This window comes from Giraffa tippelskirchi, chromosome 3 (assembly GCF_054371585.1).
Source record: "Giraffa tippelskirchi isolate mGirTip1 chromosome 3, T2T-mGirTip1v1.2.pri, whole genome shotgun sequence".
NCBI classification, from domain to species: domain Eukaryota; kingdom Metazoa; phylum Chordata; class Mammalia; order Artiodactyla; family Giraffidae; genus Giraffa; species Giraffa tippelskirchi.
In genome coordinates, this window is record NC_137277.1 from 51,051,753 (window position 1) to 51,073,659 (window position 21,907).

At 39.9% G+C, this 21,907-nt stretch overlaps 1 protein-coding gene and 1 non-coding gene across 20 annotated transcripts in view; both read left to right on the forward strand.

The window, feature by feature from the left end:
- BCAS3 (BCAS3 microtubule associated cell migration factor) overlaps positions 1 to 21,907 on the forward strand; it is a 611,473-nt gene that overhangs the window by 488,451 nt on the left and 101,115 nt on the right. For 2 of the 19 annotated variants that reach the window (XM_081585009.1, XM_081585010.1), the window contains one exon: positions 1,684 to 2,736. The exons of the other annotated variants lie outside the window; for them this stretch is intronic. In XM_081585009.1, the coding sequence (XP_081441135.1) occupies positions 1,684 to 1,874 (191 nt within the window). In that variant the 3' untranslated portion in view covers positions 1,875 to 2,736. Of the gene's footprint in view, positions 1 to 1,683; positions 2,737 to 21,907 lie in introns of those variants that run through there. 19 annotated transcript variants of the gene reach the window in all.
- Positions 5,034 to 5,106, forward strand: TRNAG-UCC (transfer RNA glycine (anticodon UCC)). The gene has a single exon. It is a non-coding gene; the product is annotated as a tRNA-Gly (tRNA).

Here is a 21,907-nt window from a genome sequence, read left to right on the forward strand (position 1 = left end):
TCTCCTAAACAGCTTATTTGAATGTCAGAAGTAACCTTGTTATTCTCTATGGGATACTGAAGAAGCTTTCCAGTAGCTGAGCCACTTCTAAAATGTTTCTTTCTAGCAGGCAGATGAATGGTATGGATTAGCAGTAGTACCTGGTACTTTGTGGTTGCTTAGTTAATAGTTCTTTACCACTAACAGTGAAGAACCTGTCTGCCAATGCAGGAGACATAAGGGACACAGGTTCAACCCCTAGGTCAGGAAGATCCCCCAGAGAAGGGAATGTCTACCCACTCCAGGATTCTTGCCTAGAGAATCCCATGGACAGAGGAGCCTGGCAGGCTACAGTTCTTGGGGTTGCACAGAATCAGACATGACTGAAGCGACTTAACACACAATTAATAGTAGTACGATCTTTACTTTTTATTTACTTTGGAAAAAGCCGAGGGCAGTAAGCAGAACTTAGGGACTAATCTGTGTTGATATCTCTTCTTCTTGAGGGCATGTAGAATTTAAAAACACTAAAATTCAACCAGATAACAACCCAGAGTTATGGTTGATGTTCCAGTACGCTTTGTGCTTTGTTCTGATGGGAGGCCAGCTGACTTTAAGAGCACAGCAGTTGTCAGTTCCTGTCCATGGGGACTGAGGACATCAGATCATCTCTTCAACTCTGGAGAAGCTGAGGGTGGCCTAACTTGTGGTCCATTCTTAGGTTCCTGGCTACTGTGTGAACTGCTACTCCAGAAGGCATGTTGGTCAGCATAAGAATTTTAATGAAGCCATTTACGTTTCTCCCCATGGGAGCTGGTTCTCTTGTTTATTTCCCTTTCATCAGCCTACCAGCAAGAAGAAGCTCATGTTCTTTCCCAGGGCACCAGCCCTAGGGTGGGCAGCTGTCCATTACTGGCCTGGGACAATCATATTGGAGAGCTCCCTGACATCAGACACTTGCTATCACTTCTGCTTTCACATTGGCTGATCCTCCACATGCTCTTAGGGGCACCTGAGGTCATCTTTTTCCTTAGGAGGTGTCACTCAGTGGCATCTTTACTGTAGATAACTGAATTTGCCATCTATCACTTCAGATTGGCAATATGTAACATTTATTGAACTGCATGACTTAAGCACTGGGCAGGTTGCTTAACCTTGAATGTCATGAGTCCTCCTAGCCTTTAAGGAAGGTATTATTACACCCATTTTACAGATAGGTACTGGAGATGTTAAGTAACTCAGCCAAGTTACTAAGTGCTGAAGCCAAGACGTAACTTCAAAGCCCTGTTTTTCCACTCTGTTTACAAAAAGCTCAAAATAAAAGGCCCCTGAAACTCTGAAATCACTGTAGCATTTCACACTAACATTACTGGTAGTTCCCAGGACCTTAAGGCAGTGATCAGACTTGAATGTGTAGAGGCACTAGCTAACTGACAACAGTAGATGCCCACCATTTTCTAGGAAAATCCAGAGAAGCCCAAGTACATTAGACACATTTGAATTGAAAAGCTTAAGCGAAAAATTCATTTTAAGGTCATCCGTTTATACTGACACGAGGTCTATGGAAAATGAGGGAGCCAACATCATGTTTCTGAAATATGCAATTTTACAATGGGAACGTGTTATAAAACGCCCTGCCACTGTTGTTTGCCTTGGGATTTAGAGTGAGAGACATGAAGGCTGACAACTCTCTTCCTGTTGTAGGTCAGAGCTTCAAGGAACTCTGTAATCTTCCCACCAGCTTTCCTCTCTCCTGGAACTCACGGGTAAAATTAGATGCTGGCTGGACTTCAGTAGCTGAGTTTGAAAGCTTTCAGAGGCCCCAGTCAGACAACTGCAGCAGATTGCTTTCTCACAGGACCATTCTGAGAGATGCTTTGTACAGACTAACATAGTTTGGTAAACTGATGAGCGTCTGACAATTCTGCCACAAGACACCATTAATAACAATGCCCACAGGAGCAGGGGAAAAAAATTATCTTTGTGTGGTTAATCTCCTTGGAAACAGGATAAGGCTTTATCTTTCTTTTATCAATATGCTGCATTTGCCTCTTGATGTTGCTTTTCTATATGTATACTGTTAAAGTTTAAAAAAAAAAAAACCCTTTACTTGAGGACTTAGATACTTTCAAGTTGGAATTCTTTGAGTATACACATTCTAATTGACTCTAGGAGGCAAACATGGTGAACAGGGTGTGGGAAGAAATCAGAGAATGAGAGCACCCCCAAACCAGCATCACACACATTTATCTAATTGTACACATTTTTTGCCTGGAAGTCATATAAGGAGACTGAGGTGCCCCCGTTCAGAATATAAAGAGCCAGAGACTAAAACCAGACTGGAAAGGGCCAACCCATTAGAGAAGTACCTCCCTGGGGAGCGGGTAGATAGGGGAAGGAGGTTAGATGGCAGTTATTAAACCTGGAATCGAAAATATGTTCAGAGAGGCTGCTGCATGGGAAAAAATCCTCCTTCCTGGACTCAGCTGGGCAGGAGACAGTGAAGGAGAAGGAGTCCTGCTTATTCTCTGCTGCAGGATGCTACCCCCTGACCCTTTATAAGTCAGCCTTGCTTGATTACTCCTTTTAATTCAGGACTCAAAACAGCTTGTAAAGTTTTTTTTTTTTTTTTATCATTCCTTTCCAGATTGTGTAGGCCACACTGTAGCATGCGTTTTCCTTTTGTCCACATCTGTTTTCCAACCTCATTACTCTTCTGTTATTACATTCATTAAAAGAGAGAGAGCATGCTGTTTATTTCTTTTCTGCCTGTTTTTCCCCCAGTTTCAAAAGCTAACATGGTAAAAATCATGCGATGTTTGATGTGATCATCTCCACAGTTTCTGGAATATGAACTGATGGTGGCTTATGCAGGAATTGGTTGAACTTTATTTTGTAAATAAGCTATACCCAAGCCAAGGCTCACAATTCATGTAAGCCTATTTCATTGTAGACTGTGGTTGTCGAGCTTTGTCATTTCTTTGTTAGAATGTTACATCATATGCTCTGAGGCACATGGTAGTCACATGACTCTTTTGGCTAATGTGACTCCTTTAATTTGTATACAGTTACTTATACAAATGGAAGCTGGGAGGCATAGCTTTAGAATTTATGGTGATTTTACTCAGTGAAGAGAGAGCAAAGAGAAATGAGACAAGGATGCCCATTAATACCATTTCTCTTCAGCATTATTTGGAAGTACTAGCCAATGCAATAAAGTAAGCACAAGCATTAAGAAATGTAAGATTTGGAAGGAAAGAGAGATAACTGACCTTATTTGCAGATGATATGATTTGCTGCATAGACAATCCAGGAGAATCAACAAACTATTAGAACTAATAAAAGAGTTCAGCAAGCATGCTGGATATAGAAATTGATGGTGTTGCTACAGGCCAACAATAACCAATTAAAGAAATGACCCTTTTTGCAAATGCAAAGAAGCACAAAGAAGCTAGGAATAATTCTTAGAAAAGATATGTAGAATGTTTACAGAAAATCTGTAAAAGTAAATGGAAGGGATGAGGAACTTCCCTGGTGACCCAGTGGTTAAGACCTCACCTTTCAATGCAAGGGGGGCGGGTTTGATCCCTGGTCAGGGAGCCAAGATCCCACATGCCTCAAAGTCATAAAAACCAAAACATAAAACAGGAGCACCATTGTAAGAAATTCAATAAAGACTTTAAAAATGGTCCACATCAAAAAATCTTAAAAAAAAAAATTGAAGAGAAGAAAGAAGACCTAGATAAACAGATACATGTTCATGGATAAGAAGACTCAGAATATTAAAGGTGTTCATTATCCTCAAATTAATTGAGAAATGAAATTTTAACCAAAATTATAATAGATTTTGTCAGTCAAATGATCAAGAAACCAATGGCACACACCAAAGGATTTGCTGAAGAGAGGCAATAATGGGCTTATTTACAAAAGTCCGGACAAAGCTATAGGAACAGCCAGTGGTAATTGTGACCCCTGGCAAAAAACCCAATGAGGGAAGATACCCTGACCTGTTTTCCCTCTTGCTCTTCTCCTGTCATTGACTCTCAGTGGCTGAGTCCAGGATGAAGGGACCACCCAATTGATGCTGTTTTTCTGGAGGACAGCCTCATGGGAATAGAGCAAGGTGAAGAGTAGAAAGGGAATCTGAAGAAGCAATCAGAATATCCAGCACAGATTTCTTTCCATAAAAATTTTCAAGGTTATCTTGAACTTCACGTGGAAAACCAAAGGGTTGAAATTCTGAAAGAACAATTTTGGAGACCAACAGATCTATTATGATTTTCATTAGATTCTCAATTAATTTCTGTCCTACCAGATATTAATTTCTGTCCTACCAGATTTATAAACTGTAATAATTAAGGGAGAATGGCATCATTACAGAGGCAAACAGTAGAACGGAATCCACGTATGTGTGGCAACTTGAAATATGATAGAGATACCATAAAAATCAGTGCTGTAAGATGGACTATTTATTGGTCAATAAATTATGCAAGGAAAAATGGTTATCCATATAGGAAAAATTTAGTATGTCATGTTTGGATAACGTAAGTTAAAAACTCTGATCATAAGTGTTGGCAAGGATGTTGAAATTCATACACAGATGCTGGAAGTATGAATTGATATAACCATTTTAGAAGGTGATAATTAGACTACGTGATATCTAGTAAAGTTGCATAGATTCTAGAATCAGACTACTTCCAGACTACTTCCCTATCACTGTAAATAGAGATGATAACAATCTTTATAAGGTTATCGTGAAAATTAAATGACTTAATATATATAAACCACTTAGAATAATGTTTGGCGCAAAATAAGCACTGTTTAAGTACCAGTTATTATCATTATCATTTCTAAGATCCTGCTGTTCCATTCCTAGGTATGTAGTCCAGGTAAAGTTCTGACTTATGTAAAAGAAGACTCGCATAATAATGTTCATTGCAGATGAGCAAAAGAATGGATTTTTTAAGAAATCATGGTATGTTCATTATATAGAGTAAAAATGAATGAACTGGAGCAACATAGATAAGTGTTAAAAAGCATGTTGAGGAGGGACTTCCCTGGTGGTCCAGTGGTTAAGACTCTGTGCTTCCAATGCAGGGGGCATGGGTTTGATCCCCAGTTGGGGAATTAATATCCCTCATGCGCATGCTACATGGTTCGACCAAAAACATAAAACATATTGAGGAAAAAAATAGATTGCAGAGGAGTAAGAGTAGTGTGATACTGAGCTAGAAGGAGACATGGGATTGGGATAAGATACACAGAGACTTCATCTGTATCCACAATATTTTATATCTTTAAAAACATTTTTAAAAATCTGAATCAAAAAGGAAGAGAAGGCTATATGGTAAGTTATTGTCGGGTTTTAAAAATACGAAAGGGTGAGTGCGAAATCCCATGGACAGAGGAGCCTGACTGGCTCCAGTCCATTGGATTGCAAAGAGTCGGACATGACTGAATCAGCTTAGCACAGAGAGAGCACAGTAGAATATGGTAGAAAGAAATCACCTTGTAGAGGGATCTAGTCTTTAGAGGCAGACAGCCCAGGGTTCCACTCCACTTTTTTTTTTTTTTTTAATTAGCTGTATAACCTCATAGAGCTACTTAACTTAGTTATCTCACTAGGCTATTTTGGGGACTAAATGAGATATTGCATATAACATAGCAAGGACCTGATACATAATATTCAGTAATCTATTCTTTTCCCTCTTGTACAAGGAAGAAAAATGTCCAATCAATATTTTCCTTGGAAAATATTCTAGACCAAATTTCTGCTTCCGTGGGCCTGGTTTCTATAATCTTTTCTTGGCTTCAGTTCATGTTGACTTTAAGTAAGGATTGCCAAGACATACCCAAACTTAGCGAAGCAAGCTCATTTGATAAAGAAATGAACTTCAGGATCTCATTGCATAAAATCATCATTTTTTTTTTTCCATCAAGTGTTCTATTTCCCAGTGTTTGGGTATGCACTGCTGTCTTGGGCTTTGTGTGAAAAAGAGCAAATGACTATGTTCCTTCCCTTTATCCTAAAAAATATTTAACTATATTTTTGTAATAAGCACTTGTGAACTTACACCTTCTCTTGCTAACTGAACTGGAGAATAGTTATTCCCTCCCACCCCATAAAAGATAAGTGTTTTTTTCTTGTGAAAACCAGTATGGATACTAAACTGTTTCCCTTCCTCATCTCTAATGAATTGCTGTTTGATTATTGTTTTTATAAAGATATGAAATTTGTATGAAAGTCCATGTAGTCAGGGTCAGCTTCTACATGGGGGAAATTTGTCCTTACTGTCATTAAAATGTCTCTGGTTAGGCAGACCCTTTTTGACCATTAATAAGCACTTTGATGTTTTTCATATGAACACTTCTGTAACAACCAAGATAGCAAATTAGAGATTATGGTTTAGAGTTAGACCTCATTTTTACTCTAGCATTTGGGGAGTTTGATATGAAATTCAGTGCTAAAAATAGAAGCAGTGCAATAGGCAGAGGAGACAGATGGCTTTAAAAAGAGAGAGAGACAAACAGAAAGAGACAGAGAGACCTTAGCCCATTGGGTGGACAAAGAAAATGACTGGTGTGTGAATTTTTAAAGGCAATCTTTCTCGCAGGCTTCTCACAGGAAAACTTGCTGTGAGCAAGGCCATTTAAGGAACGATTTAGGAAAGGAGAATTAGTTTCCAAAGGAAAGTGTGAGAAGCACCTTGAGCTTGAATGATTTAACAACTAAACTAAGACCTGTATCTGAGAAGCTCTATCTAAGGCTGGAGAGATGAAACAAGAGGCCTAGGAAAACTTTCCTGTCCGGTGTCCCCAGGGTTTACTAACATGACCTTGCATGTAGATGCAGTTTTCTGAAACTGACATACTTAGGAAATCTTTTAAAAGATCTAATTGCTACAACAAGTATGACTCATAATCCTTTGCACCTTCTGTTGTTGTGGAGTCCGTCCCATGCCGTGTTAGAAATTTTCTGTCATCTAAGCCTATTTAGTCTATTTTCTCCCACTTTGTAAACACCCTTTTTTCCATAGTTGCAAATGTCTCCACCATTATTTGTTTCAATTTGTAAATTGCAGAAAGTCTAGAATAAACAGCGTCCTCACACACGCACATCATCCATCGCCAGAGATTAACTATCTCCAGCCAGAGATGCATTCAAATGGGGACATTCCCTATTTTCTTTATAAAGCCAGAATTCCAAAAGTAAGGTTCTTTTCTTCTTGTCTCCTGTCTACTAGGATAGGAAAGTTAGTTTTTAAATTTCCGTAGTGGTTGGTAACTTCAAAGAGAATAAGTAGTAATGCCAAGGCTTTTATTTCTTTGGAAACTTAAATGAGAGATTGACCAGTCCCTGAAAAACATTAAGGGCCCTAACCGACAGCTACCATAGTAGAAATTATCTTAACCGTTGGTGGGCGAGTGAGTGAGCAAGTGAGTGAATAAATGAATGAATGCCATGTTGCCAAAGCGTATTATCCTTGGCAAGTAGCCTGGGTTGCTCACAGGCTTACAGTCTGATTCTGAATTCAAAGAGGAAGGAGGCAAGCAGGTGAAACACGGAATTTTCCAGAGCAGAGCCAGGAAGGGAGGACTGCTTGACCTGAAACACGACCACAGGGGTTACATGACCACTGCTCTCTTTTGCTTTGATCTCCTCTGTGTCCACAGACCTGTCCGATATAGTTCTGTGTATGCTCACAGCTCACTGAAAACCCGACACCCCCTGGCCCCCCAAAAAACTAGATCATGTCGCCCTTGAATATTTAATAATCATGTCCTACATTTTGTGCCTGGAGAGTAACTGTTGTGACTCACTGGTAGATGTCACTCAGGCCGAAGTCACTCACCGAAGAGTCACTATCTCCAGTCATCTATGACCTTGTACACCTTTATTTTTTTTCCATCCCTGCCTCTTCTGCATTTATTCATTCATTCATTCATTCAGTACTTTTATTAACTAAAGGTTCTCTTGACCACTCAGACACAAAAATGAATGAGCCATGAACTCTGTCCTGAAGGTGTATACTCATTCCACATGGGAAGAAGGAATTTTATAGTAGTGTCTGTCTGTCCCTCTCCTTTTCTACCACCGCCACCAGTCCCCTACTGCCACCACATTTTAAAGTTTTCTTTTGCTTTCTCTTTACCTGATTTAGATACTTTGTGTATGTGGTTTAAAAACTGTGTAACATACAATTTGCCATTTTAACCATTAAAAAATTGTTTTACCCTTTTTTCTTCCAGTTTTATTGAGATATAATTAACATATTGCACTGTAAAAGTTTAAGATGTACAGCCTGATTATCTGACTTATATACATCGTGAAATGATTCCCACAATAAGTTTAATAAATATTCATCATCTCACACAGACACAAAATAAAAGAAAAAGAAAATTTCTTTTTTCCTTGTGATGAGAACTCTTAGGATTTACTCTCTTAACAACTTTCATATTTAACATACAGCAGCATTAATTATGTTTATCATGGGGTACATTATATCTCTAGTATTTATCTTATAAATGGAAGTTTAACCTTTTGAAAACCTTCATCCAATTTCCCCCCCTTCAATTCAGCTATTTTTAAATGTATAGTACAATAGTGTTGACTTTATGCATATTGTTGTATGACAGTTCCAGAAACTTTCCATCTTGCAAAACCATAACTCTTTACCCATTGAACAGAAGCAACCCATTTCCCCCTTACTCCCAGCCCCTGGTAATCACATTCTGCTGTTTCTCAGTTTGACTATTTTGTGCATCTCGTGTAAGTGAAATCATGCAGTATTTATCCTTTAAATAAATTTTTTAAATTTATTTTTTAACCGATACTTTTTAGAGCAGTTTTGTTGTTCAATCTCTTTAAGTCCGACTTTTTGTGATCCCATGGCCTGTGGCACCCCAGGCTCCTCTGTCCTCCACTATCTCCTGGAGTTTGCTCCAATTCATGTCCGTTGAGTCAGTGATGCTTTCTAACCATCTCATTCTCTGCTGCCCACTTCTCTTCTTGCCTTCAGTCTTTCCCAGCATCAGGGTCTTTTGCACTGAGTCAACTCTTTGCATCCAAGTTGGCCAAAGTATTGGAGTTTCAGCTTCAGCATCAGTCCTTCCAATGAATATTCAGAGTTGATTTCCTTTAGGATTGACTGATTTGATCTCCTTGCAGACAAAAGGACTCTCAAGAGTCTTCTCCAACACCACAGGTCAAAGGCATCAATTCTTTGGTGCTCAGCCTTCTTTATGATCCAACTCTCACGTCTGTGTATGACTACTGGAAAACCCACAGCTTTGACTATATGGACCTTTATCAGCAAAGTGATGTCTCTGCTTTTTCATACTGTATCTAAGTTTGTCATAACTTTACTTCCAAGGAGCAAGTGTCTTTTAAGTTCATGGCTACAGTCACTGTCCACAATGATTTTGGAGTGCAAGAAAATAAAATATGTCACCATTTTTCACTTTGTCCTCTTCTATTTGCCATGAAGTGATGGGACCAGACACCATGACCTTAGTTTTTTGAACGTTGAGTTTCAAGCCAGCTTTTTCACTCTCCTCTTTCACTTTCATCAAGAGGCTCTTTAATTGCTCTTCATTTCCTGCCATCAGAGTGAGATCATCTGCATATCTGAGGTTGTTGATATTTTTCCCGGCAATCTTGATTTCAGCTTGTGATTCATCCAGCCCGGCATTTCACATGATGTACTCTACATATAAGTTAAATAAGCAGGGTGACAATATACAGCCTTGACATACTCCTTTCCCAATTTTGAACCAGTTTGTTGTTCCATGTCTGGTTCTAACTGTTGCTTCTTGACCTTCATACAGGTTTCTCAGGAGACAGATAAGATGGTCTAGTACTTCCATCTCTTTAAGAGTTTTCCACAATTTGTTGTGATCGACACAAAGGCTTTAGTGTAGTCAGTGAAGCAGAAGTATATGTAATTCCTTTGCTTTTTCTATGATCCAGTGGTTGTTAGCAATTTGATCTCTGGTTCCTCTGCCTCTTTGAAACCCAGCTTGTACATCTGGAAGTTCTTGGTTCACGTATTGTTGAAGCCTGGCTTGAAAGATTTTTGAGCGTAACCTTGGTAGCATGTGAAATGAGTACAAATCGTACAGTAGTTTGAGCATTCTTTAGCATTGCCCTTCTTTAGGCTTGGAATGCAAGCTGTCCTTTTCAGTGCTGTGGCCACTGCTGAGTTTTCCAGATTTGTTGACATATTGAGTGCAGCACTTTAGCAGCAGCATCTTTTAGGATTTTAAAGAGCTCAACTGGAATTCCATCACCTCCACTAGCTTTGTTCATCATAATGCTTCCTCAGGGCCACTTGACTTCACACTCCAGGATGTCCAGTTCTAGGTGAGTGACCACACCATCATGGTTATCTGGGTCGTTAAGACCTTTCTTGTATAGTTCTCTGCATTCTTTTCACCTCTTCTTAATCTCTTCTGCTTCTGTTAGGTCCTTACCATTTCTTTCCTTTATCGTGCCCATCCTTACATGCAATGTTCCCTTGATATCTCCAGTTTTCTTGAAAGATCTCTCGTCTTTCCCGTTCTATTGTTTTCCTCTTTTTCTTGCTTTGTTCATTTAAGGAGGCCTCATCTCTCATTGCTATTCCCTGGAACTCTGTATTCAGTTGGGTATATCTTTCCCTTTCTCCCTTGCCTTTGCTGCTCTTCTTTCCTCAGCTGTTTGTAAAGCCCCCACAACCACTTTGCCTTCTTGCATTTCTTTTTGGGGGGATGGTTTTGGTCACTGCCCCTTGTACAGTGTTGTGACCCTGCATCCATAGTTCTTCAGACACTCTGTCTACAGTGTCTAGTCCCTTGAATCTATTCGTCACTTCCACTGTATAATCATAAGGGATTTGATTTAAATCATACCTAATATCCTAGTGGTTTTCCCTTTCTTCAGTTAAAGCCTGAATTTTGCAATAACAAGCTCATGATCTCAGTCACAGTCAGCTCCAGGTCTTGTTTTTGCTGACTGTATAGAAAGCTTCTTCATCGTTGGTTGCAAAGAACATAATCAGTCTGATTTCAGTATTGACCATCTGGTGATGTCCATGTGTAGAGTCATCTCTTGGGTTGTTAGAAAAGGGTGTTTGCTATGACCAGGATGTTCTCTCGACAAAACTCAGTTAGCCAGTTAGCTAACATTCAGGGTTGATTTCCTTTAGGATTGACTGATTTGATTTGCTTTTGCCCTTCTTCATCTTATACTCCAAAGCCAAACTTGCCTGTTACTCCAGGTATTTCCTGACTTCTTACTTTTGCATTCCAGTCACCTATGATGAAAAGGACATCTTTTTTTGGTGTTAGTTCTAGAAAGTATTGTAGGTCTTCATAGAACCGGTCATCTTGAGCTTCTTCAGCATCAGTGGTTGGGGCGTAGACTTGGATTGCTTTGATGTTGAATGGTTTGCCTTGGAAATGAACTGAGATCATTCTGTTGTTTTTGAGATTGCACCCAATCTCAAAAATTGTACTGCATTTCAAACACTTTTGTTGACTATGAGCACTACTTCATTTCTTCTAAGGGATTCTTGCCTACAGTACTAGATATAATGGTCATCTGAATTGAAATGGGTTGCCATTTCCTTCTCCAGTGGACCAAGTTTTGTCAGAACTCTTCACTATGACCTGTCTGTCTTGGGTGACCCTGCACAGCATGGCTCACACTTCATTGAGTTATACAAGCCCCTTCACCATGACAAGGCTGTGATCCATGAAGGGGTTTCTACAGTGGTAGCAAGCAAATCGAAAATGAAACTAAGAAGCAATTCCATTTATAATAGCATCAAAAGATTAAAATATTTAGGAATAAATATAACAAAAGTATAAACTTTATACTCTAAAAATACAAAGTATTAAAAGAAATTACAGAAGACCTAAATAAATGGAAAGACACTGTATGTTATTGATTGGAAGACAATATCATTAAGGTGATAGTACTCCCCAAATTGATCTGTGTATTCAACTAAGTCTCCATAAAAATCCCAAATGATTTTACAGAAGTCAACAAGCTGGTCCTAAAATTCATGTATAAATTTGAGGAATGTCAAAACAGTTTTGAAAAAAAAAGAAGAACAAAAGTTATAGGCATCAACTATCCAATTTCGGAATTTACTACTACGTTACAGTAATTAAGACAGTGTAGTACTGGCATAAAGATAGACATATAGATCAGTGGAATAGAATTGAGAGGCTAGAAATAGACCCTCATTTATGGTCAATTTATTCTCAATAAGAGAATAAATTGCAGAGACAATTGGGGAAAGAATAGTCTTTTCAACAAATGATGATGAAACAGTTAAAAGCCCACATGCAAAAGAATGAAAATTGTACCCCTACCTTATATCATATACAAAACTTAACTCTAAATGGATCAAAGATTTAAATATAAAACTAAAGCTATAAAACTCTGAGAAGATGACATTGGTATCAATCTTTGTGACCTTGGATTAGGCAATGGTTTGTTAGGTATGGCACCAAAAGCAGAAACAAAAAGTAGATAAGCTGACATCATCAAAATTAAAAACTTTTATGCTTCAAAGGACAGTATCACAAGTGAAAATACAACCCACAGAATAGGAAAAAAATTTTGCAAATCATATATCTGAAAAGGAACTTTTATCTATACTATATAAATAAGTATTACAACTCAACAATAAACTTAAACAGTGGGCAAGGAACTGAATAGACACGTCTCCAAAGAAGATTTACTAATGGCCGATAATCATGTGGAAAGATGCTCAACTTTATTAACCATCAGGGAAACACCACTCAAAGCCACAATGAGATACCACTCTGCATGTACTAGCAGGGCTATAATCTAAAAGATGTTGATGAGGATGTAGAGAAATTAGAACTGCCTTTGGGAATGTAAAATGGTACTGCTGCTCTGGCAGACTCTCTGGCAGGTACACAAATTTTTAAACATAGAGTTCTCATATGATCCAGCAATTTCACACCTGAGTAAAAGAGAATGAAATGAAAGATAATGAAGTGAAATGAAAACCTGTACAAAAATGTTCGTGGTAACATTAATTTCAAGTAATAATTAATAATCATTAATAGCCAAGAAATAGAAACAGCTATCAACTGATTAATGGATATACCCAAAGGACTTGAAAGCAGGGATTCAAACAGATGCTTATATGCGTTATTCACAGTAGCTGAAAGATGTAACAACCCAACCCTGAACAAATCAATGGATAAACATAATGTAGGATGTCCATACAATGGGATATTATTCAACCATAAAAAGGAATGGAGTTCTCATCCCTTGCTGTGACATAAATGAACCTTGGAAACATTTGTGACTGAAAGAAGCCAGTCACAGAGGACCACAGGTTGTTTCATTCCATTTATATGAAATGTCCAAAATAGGCCAATGTAGAGAGACAGAAAGTAGATTAGTGGTTCCCTGGAACTGGGAGATGAGAAGTTTAGAAGGTGATGGCTAAGAGGTACAGGATTTCTTTTGGAAATAATTAAAATTCTAAAATAAATGGTTACCCATTCTATGGGCTTCCCTGGTGGCTCAGAGGGTAAAGCATCTGCCTGCAATGTGAGAGACCCAGGTTCAATTCCTGGGTTGGGAAGATCCCCTGGAGAAAGAAATGGCAACCCACTCCAGTACCCTTGCCAGGAAAATCCCATGGACGGAGAAGCCTGGTAGGCTACAGTCCATGGGGTCACAAAGAGTCGGACACGACTGAGCAACTTCACTTTCACTTTCACCCATTCTATGACTATACTAAAAGCTGTTGAACTGTACCCTTTAAATGGGTGAAATGTATGATAGGTATATTATATCTAAATAAAGCTGTTGTTTTTTTAAAAAGGTGCAACCCTAGAACTGGCCACTCTTAACAGAATAGCAGCTCTTGCTTATTTCTTCTCTTTTCCTCAATCAGTGATTCCCTTTGTGGGCAGGTTTGTGAGCAGATGGGAAGTTCCATTCCATTCCTTATTGTTTGGATTCTTTTTGAATGACAGCTTTTGCCTAGCCTGTTGGGGCTACAGGATTTGCTAGGCATTGTTTGTATTTTGCAGATTTTCCCCTGCAGCCTTGCAGAGGATATGTTTAGCAAAAATGTGTGTCTAATGTTGATGTGAGCCCAATGTCTGCTCACTTGCCCCCATCACTGCCATTGGGGTATGTTACAGTCGATCTTAATCCCTTGCAGGATACTAAGTTATTCAGTCCATCCTGGTATAGACCACAAACCATGTTTAAAATAGTGGGCCAAGCCATTGAAACTCCTTGGTGAGGTGTCTCTGATCTCTCTGCTTGAGTTTTAAAAAGAACAGCCCTCCAGGTAACCACAAGCCATGTTGGGCTTGGCTGGCTCAGACCAGCTGGATGTCTGAGATGGTGTGAGTTTTGCTAAACCTCCTCTGAACTCAACTCTTTCTCCCTCTCCCAGTCTCTGTGTTAATTCTTTGTTTAGCTTAACTGCAGAACTCTTGAGTACTTTTTTTAGTTAAATGCTGATCCCTGGAATAATTCTCTCCCCACTGTCAGCAGAACTCAAGAAATCCTCTATTTCATTGAAGAGTAGACTTGTAAGGCATCTCAGAGTCCAAACTCCTTACTCCACCCTTGAACACCATAGATGCCCCGAGAAAGGCAAGTTACAGTCTGTGAAAGTCCAGGAGGCTGCTGGATACCACGAGATCAAGGGAGTTGTGTAAGCAGAATAATTACTTTGTAGCTTTTAATTGGCACGGCTTGGGCATAGAGGAGTCACTGATTTCTCCTTGGAAGAGAGTGTGAGGTAGTTGACCTGGTAGAAAGAACATGTAATTTGGAATCAGGGAATCTAGGCTGGAGTCACAGATCTGCCACTTAGATTTTGCATCTGAACTTCAGTGTACAGACCCATATAACAAAGTACCTTTCTTGGAATGTAGTTGTAAAGATTTAGTGAAATGATGGATATGAAAGCTTCTTATAACTTGAAAGGAAGAGTATATTCAGATGAAAAAAGTGATTTCCAAAGTGAAAGTCGCTCAGCTGTGTCCGACTCTGCGAGCCCATGGACTATAGAGTCCATGGAATTCTCCAGGCCAGAATACTGGAGTGGGTAGCCTTTCCCTTCTCCAGGGGATCTTCCCAACCCAGGGATTGAACCCAGGTCTCCTGTGTTACAGGCGAGTCCTTTACCAGCTGAGCCACAAGGGAAGCCCAAGGATACTGGGGTGGGTAGACTATCCGTTCAGCGGATCTTACAGACCCAGAAATCAAACCAGGGTCTCCTGCATTGCAGGCAGGTTCTTTACCAACTGAGCTACCAGGGAAGCCCTATTCAGATGAAAAGATGGATACTATTTGTGTGTGTGTGTGTGTGTGTGTGTTTATTGTGCCTAGTAAGATGTGGCCCCTCCAAGTACACTCTTACAATGGATTAGTGTTTACATGAGCAGTACCAGTGCCGAGGGCTCTGCCAGTTCTTCTCACACATGCCTGCTCATTTGGGCAGCAAAGATGGAGCCATATGGGTATCTCTAGACTTTTAACAGGTCAAAGGCTTTTTCCAGCAAGTCTCAATTCATTGGCCTACTTTATTCACATGGTATCTCAGCTTTTTGAATAGGTATTATATACCATGCAATTACAAAAGACAATTAAGTACAAAATGATATGTAGTGAAAAGTCTCCCCTCGCTGTCTTCTAGTGTCTCCCAGAGGTAATCACTATTAGCAGTTTCTGGTGTGTCAACCCAGGGATATTCTGTGCACATACAAACATCCTGTTTTCTTTATATCAAAGGTACACCCTACGAGGCACACTCTTTTGTCCTTTGGTTTTATCATATGTCAATATATCTCAGATACTTCTTCTTTTTTCATTATTTATTGAATTTCTTTATTCTTTTTTAGAGACAGCATAATTTTCCATTGCAATAATTTATCATCATTTACTTAGGACACCTATTGTTGGATGTATAAATGGTTTTCAACCTTTTTTCATTATAAACAAGGCTAAAGTAAATATCCTTTTATATTTTTGAGCATTTGTGTAGATATACAATTAGTGTAGCTATACAATTAGTTCCTAGAAGTAAAATTCTCAAGTCATAGGGCATGTGCATTTGGGGTTTTTTTGTGTGGGGGTGGTGTTTGTTTGTTCTTTCTTTAAAAAAAAAAGAAATATAATGGGTATACAGTGTTGTATTACTTTCAGGTGGGTGCATTTGTAATTTTATTTTCTAAATGCCACATTTTCCATCACAGTTGCTATACTATCTTATATTCCCACTAACAGTGTGAGAGTGCTTGCTTTTCTATACCTTTTCAAAAAAAGCATTTTATCAATTTTTTTGAGTTTTGCTAATCAGAGAGATTCAGTGTAATATTTTGCTGTGATTTTAATTTGCACTTCTCTTAGCCTTTGAACATCTTTTCACATATTTACATTCTATATATATATTTTATTCTCTGTTCATGTTCTTTGCTCATTATTCTATGGTTTTGGGGATTGGTCTTATTTGTATTGATTTGGAGAAACTTTCTTCATACTAAGCAAATTAGCATTTTGTGTATCTATTATAAATATTTTCCCATTTTGTCAATATCTTTTAACATATTTGTGACACTTTTGCCATATTTTAAGCTTTTATGTATTTAAATTTATCAGTAATTTTTAATAGTTTTGGGAGTTTGCATCACACTTAGAATAACTTTCTCCACTTCTCTATTAATTAGAAAATTCTCCTAATTTTTCGTGATAAATCTTCACATTCTTCTGTTACTCCCTTTTTGCAAGAAGGTTGCACACTTAATAGATGCTCAAGAAAATTTTCCTAAGCAACTATTTCCATTTAGGCCGTTGTGTCTAGTGGAAGAAACACTGAATTTAGATTCAGAATACCTCATTGACTCACTGTAACATATAGATACCAGTTATCTACTGTGTCCCTGTCTCTCAGATTTGTGTAAATGTCTAATACAATCAAAATGAGATAATATATGAGCTTTTTAAACTGTAAAGGAATCATTTGGGTTGGTTTCTTAGTGAACACATTCATACATGCTTTTGTTATTTTTCTCCTTAATGGGTCTCAGGTTTGAAATAAAATGTGTCTCTAGGAAAAAGCAAACCTCATAAATCTGAAATTTCTTTTACTGCTTCTTTGGGAATATCTTATCGATGTGAAGTCTTTACTAAGCTTCCTAGTTGGAAGCTGACAAAGGAAGGGTGGACTTTGTCTTTAGTGAGAGGTTCTCCTCAGATGTCTAGACTGGTAACTTCTGAGCATTGGATGGTTGGGGAAAGTGGACAGGGCATTTGGTTAATATGCAGAGACAGAGAACCCAGTTCATTGAGGTTGTGCTGAAAGGCAGAAGTCTTTGGGGAACTAGAGTTGGTTTACTCTTAGATGTGACTTCCTGTGTCAGCAAGGGAAAATTCCCTTGTTTGACCTATGAAGGCTCCAAAGACATGTTAAATGTTTAAGTTACAGAAAGTTGTGTTTGGATTGGTCCCTGTTAATAAAATAGAAGAGCTGGATCGAATGAAAAAGAAGGAAGTCTGTGAACACAGAGTGCTATTGACCAAACCCTTCCCAAAGTTGCTATACTTCAGTTTGAGAAGAATTTAACACTATTATTTTGGGTTCTTTTCCTGGTTTAATGAATCAGACAAATTGTGTTATCCCTTTATCTACCTAAAATGTGAATTTTTAAAACATTCTTATTGAGGTAAGTTTTATATACGTATATTTGACTGTTATTTTTCCCTCTTTAAAGCCACTCGTGACTTCTTATATCTGCATAATACTATGATGTTGTGATGTTTTAACACTAGAAGTTGTGATGGTTATCCCACTTTGCTTTGCTCCTTTATGTGGTGAAAGCAGTTGGGCCACTGGGATGTTCAGTGATGCTGCCCAGTCCCTTCAGAGATTTTATCATTTCATTTATTTTTTAAGGCTAAGGGGACCATTTGTGTTGGAAAAGTACCCATGAATCTAATTGGCTCCTACAGTTGATCCACCAGATTCTTCTTAAGCACCCACTTCATGCCAGGTATTCTCTATTTATTTCACTCTCCTTGTCTGTCCGTATTTGGCAGGAGGCAGAGCTGACAAAAGAATGGCCAAGTGAATTTAGAGGGGGATGTGTACCAAAATGAGATTTAAAAAAATAAGTTGATTTTCTGGTGAGAACTTGAGAACTACAGTTCAGGTTAGAATTTGAACTCCCTCACCTGGGCAGCTTTCATCGTATTTGGTGTTATGAGTTGACCTTGCTGCCTCGGGGCTTCTGGGAATCTGTGATCAAGTCCACAGCCGAATTTCTTTTCTCGCTTCATTTCTTTTTTGCTTTCTCCAGCTGAGCTTTGGAGAATGCTGTTTAGGCTTCAACTCTAATGACTTTTTAAAAATTTATTTATTTATTTTAATTGGAGGCTCATTACTTTACAATATTGTAGTGGTTTTTGCCATACATTGACATGAATCAGCCATGGGTGTACATGTGTTCCCCATCCTGAACCCCCCTCCCACCTCCCTCCCCATCCCATCCCTCAGGGTCATCCCAGTGCACCAGCCCTGAGCACCCTTTTCAACCTGCCTGGGCGTTGATTTGTTCCCATAAGGCCAGGTAGATGGCTGTAAACACGGAGAGGAGGAACCCTCAAATGAACTGTCAGGGCATCTGCTGGGAGAGCCCCCTCACTCCTACTCACCATAAAGCGAGGGAATTTGCCCAGGCAGGACAGGGGACAGCACAGTGAGCTCAGAAAGGGCAGCAGACATTCCCCCAGCACCTGCTTGTAGAATGGATGGGTGAGCGATGTTCCCAAGGAGTTGTCACCAGGGCCCTCTCTGCGTCATCTCATTTGTGGGCTTCTGGAAGCCTTGTTGCCTCAAATTCTTGTCCTCAGTCTCTACTCAGACAAAGCTGCTCTCTCATGACCTCCTGCCGGCTCTGACCTCGGAGCCTTTTCTGCCCCCTGGTGACTCAGCCAGCTGCCCCGAATCTGCCTCCACTATCAGACCAGGGACCACATGAACCAGAGAAAAGAAAAAAGTATCACCTAAGCGTTGAACTGGGGTCCTTTGCTTTCCCATCCTCCTGGGTCATGGTTTATCTTGCTGAAGTGCAGAAACAGAAGAGACGCTATTACGCTCTTTGGTGCCTGGCAAGGTAGGTGCTAACACGTGTGTGTTAGAGGAGAGGACCCAGTTACTTAGTCAGGCCCAAAGGAGCCCCCAGGTCTGAATACTTGTCTTTGTTTTCTGCTGATTTCCAACAGGTGTCAGTTACACTTTCTTGGCCCTAAAGTGCGGAACTCTGTGTGTTTGATTCAGTTTTCCCATAGGCTCTAGACTAGACTAGGGGATTGACTCAGTGAAAATGTTTACTTCTGTAATTAAGCAGAATTAAGGTCTGGACTCAAAACTGTGGTGGGCTGTGCTCGGCATAATTGAGATGCATGGGCTTTGTATAAATAATGTCTCTCTAATTGGCTTTGATTAAGTGCAAATTAGGATCACACTTCACTCCACTGTGATTTACATTCCTAAGCCCTTTTACTCACTGAAGTAGTGTGGGTGGCCGATAAGGCTGTTTACCCAGGGTGCCCAGAGCGCTGGAGCTGGGAATCTGCAGTTTCCAAAAGTAAAGAGCCTGCAGCGCTTGCCCCGCCCAGTTCTACCATTTTTCCTCCCCATTTCCGGTCCCAGCTTTGGGCAAACTGGCTTAATTCTCTGAATTCTAAAGCTCCACCACTTAATTTTTCATTTTCAAGACTTGGGGAACTTGTCTTAAAAAAAAAAGTCAAATGGCTATTGGAGATTGCCTTATGGAATCTCAGACCTAAAACCAGCGCCTAGCGGTAGCTGTCAGAATATTGTGACACCTTGGTTACTCGTTGACCAGGAATGTTTCATCAAAGAAAACACCTGGTAGGAATTGTCTCCAAAGAGTTCCCAGTGTGTGGGTGTGAGTCAACAGATGGCTTACAAAGCAGCTTAACCCTGCACACATCTTCCTCTTAGATCGCTTTTTTTTTTCTTAATTATGAAAGTATGATAACACCTTCTCCTGGATCCCTTTGCCATAGTCAAGGAAGGTCTTTGCCATTTTTCCTTGGTGAGCCAGGCTGGGGCACGTGACACATTCCTTCTTGCTCATAGATCCTCCGAATCTACATTTGAAAGTCATCACAGGAGATGGAGAAATGGTCTCTGGGGATTGGCTTGATGTTGGCTCCTACTCCAGGGTGGATGAAGTCTAGCAGGTACAGAAAAGGTCTCTGATTAGAGCCAGCCTGGCGAATGGGCCACCAGAGAACAGTGCCAGGTGTTTTTGACCCTGTAGGCCAATGACAGTTGGGCCTAGAAAGGGTTTCTCACATTAGCATGCTGCTACTTGGTGCGGGACCAAAAAATAACACAGCAAAATAGGGACTTTCACACTAAGCGCTAACAGGGGGCCAGGATCTGGAGGGTGCTGCTAAGAGGAGTGATGTGTTAAATGCTCACTTCCCAGCCTGATGAAAGAGTCACTCGCTGTGTCACAGAGCGACTCCTTGAGCATGTCACCTTCAGAGAAGGTTGGACTGCAAAGATGTTTGGCATCTAAATTCTGCCCTGGGCTCCCATGAGTGAGAAGGCAGCCTATGTAGACAGGCTATACTCTGGCCCAAACAAAGAAAAGCAGAGAAGGCTTTCTGGACCTTTAAACTACATTCATTCATCCAGTAAACATTTGTGGGCCACCTACTGAGCCAGACGCTGGAGATGTGACTAGGAATAAGCTATGGACTCTACTCCACGAGAACTCTAGCTAGTCGGGGAGCAGATCTGTACAGAACTAAATTACAACCAAATGTGGTATGTCCCGTGGCAGAAATAAGGAAGCATATGGTGGCGGCTGTCGTGGGGGAAATTGTCAGCCATACTGCCTTGGTTCAGAGAAGCTTTGGGCCATGTACTATTCTAAGAAAGTACACTTCTTATTCTTTTCACTTGGGTGGGACCAGCACATGAATTTCCAAAGGAAAAAAACAAACAAACAGTAATAAGAACAACTACTATAGAGAAAGCTGAGCACTAAAGATTTGATGCTTTTGAACTGTGGTGTTGGAGAAGATTCTTGAGAGTCCCTTGGACTGCAAGGAGATCCAGCCAGTCCATCCTAAAGGAAATCAGTCCTGAATATTCATTGGAAACATTGATGCTGAAGCTGAAACTCCAGTACTTTGGCCACCTGATGCAAACTGACTCATTGGAAAAGACCCTGATGCTGGGAAAGATTGAAGGCAGAAGGAGAAGGGGACAACAGAGGATCAGATAGTTGGATGGCATCACCAACTCGATGGACATGAGTTTGAGCAGGCCTCTGGAGTTGTTGATGGACAGGGAAGTCTGACATGCTGCAGTCCATGGGGTCTCAAAGAGTCGGACACGACTGAGCAACTGAACTGAACTGAAGAACAACTACAATAATTCAGAACATTTTTTTCCAGTACGTGCCATATGCCAGGTAGCATTCTAAAGGCTTTTATTCAATATTTGATTCTCTCTGTTGAATCTTCACAGCAACAGATAGATAAATTATTATTCCCATTTTAAGATGAGTAAACTGAAGCTTAAGATGAAATCACTTGGCAAAGACAGGAGCTAAGACTTGAACTTGGGTCTAAGATCTCTACAACCCTTGACCCCTTTTCATCAAGGTGTCATGTCTGGATGCTTTGCGAGTCTGGAGCTTTGGCCTCCAGTCCTGACTCTCCCCCACTGGCTTTGAGCTCTTGATCAGTTGCTTCCTGTTTCTGCCTCAGTTCCCTCTATAGCCTCACCATCAAGGGAGATGTTCAACTAGCTGCTGCTTCTTTTTTTTTTTAATTAACTAATTTGTTTGGCTGTGCCGGGTCTTAGTTACAGCATGTGAGATCTTGTTC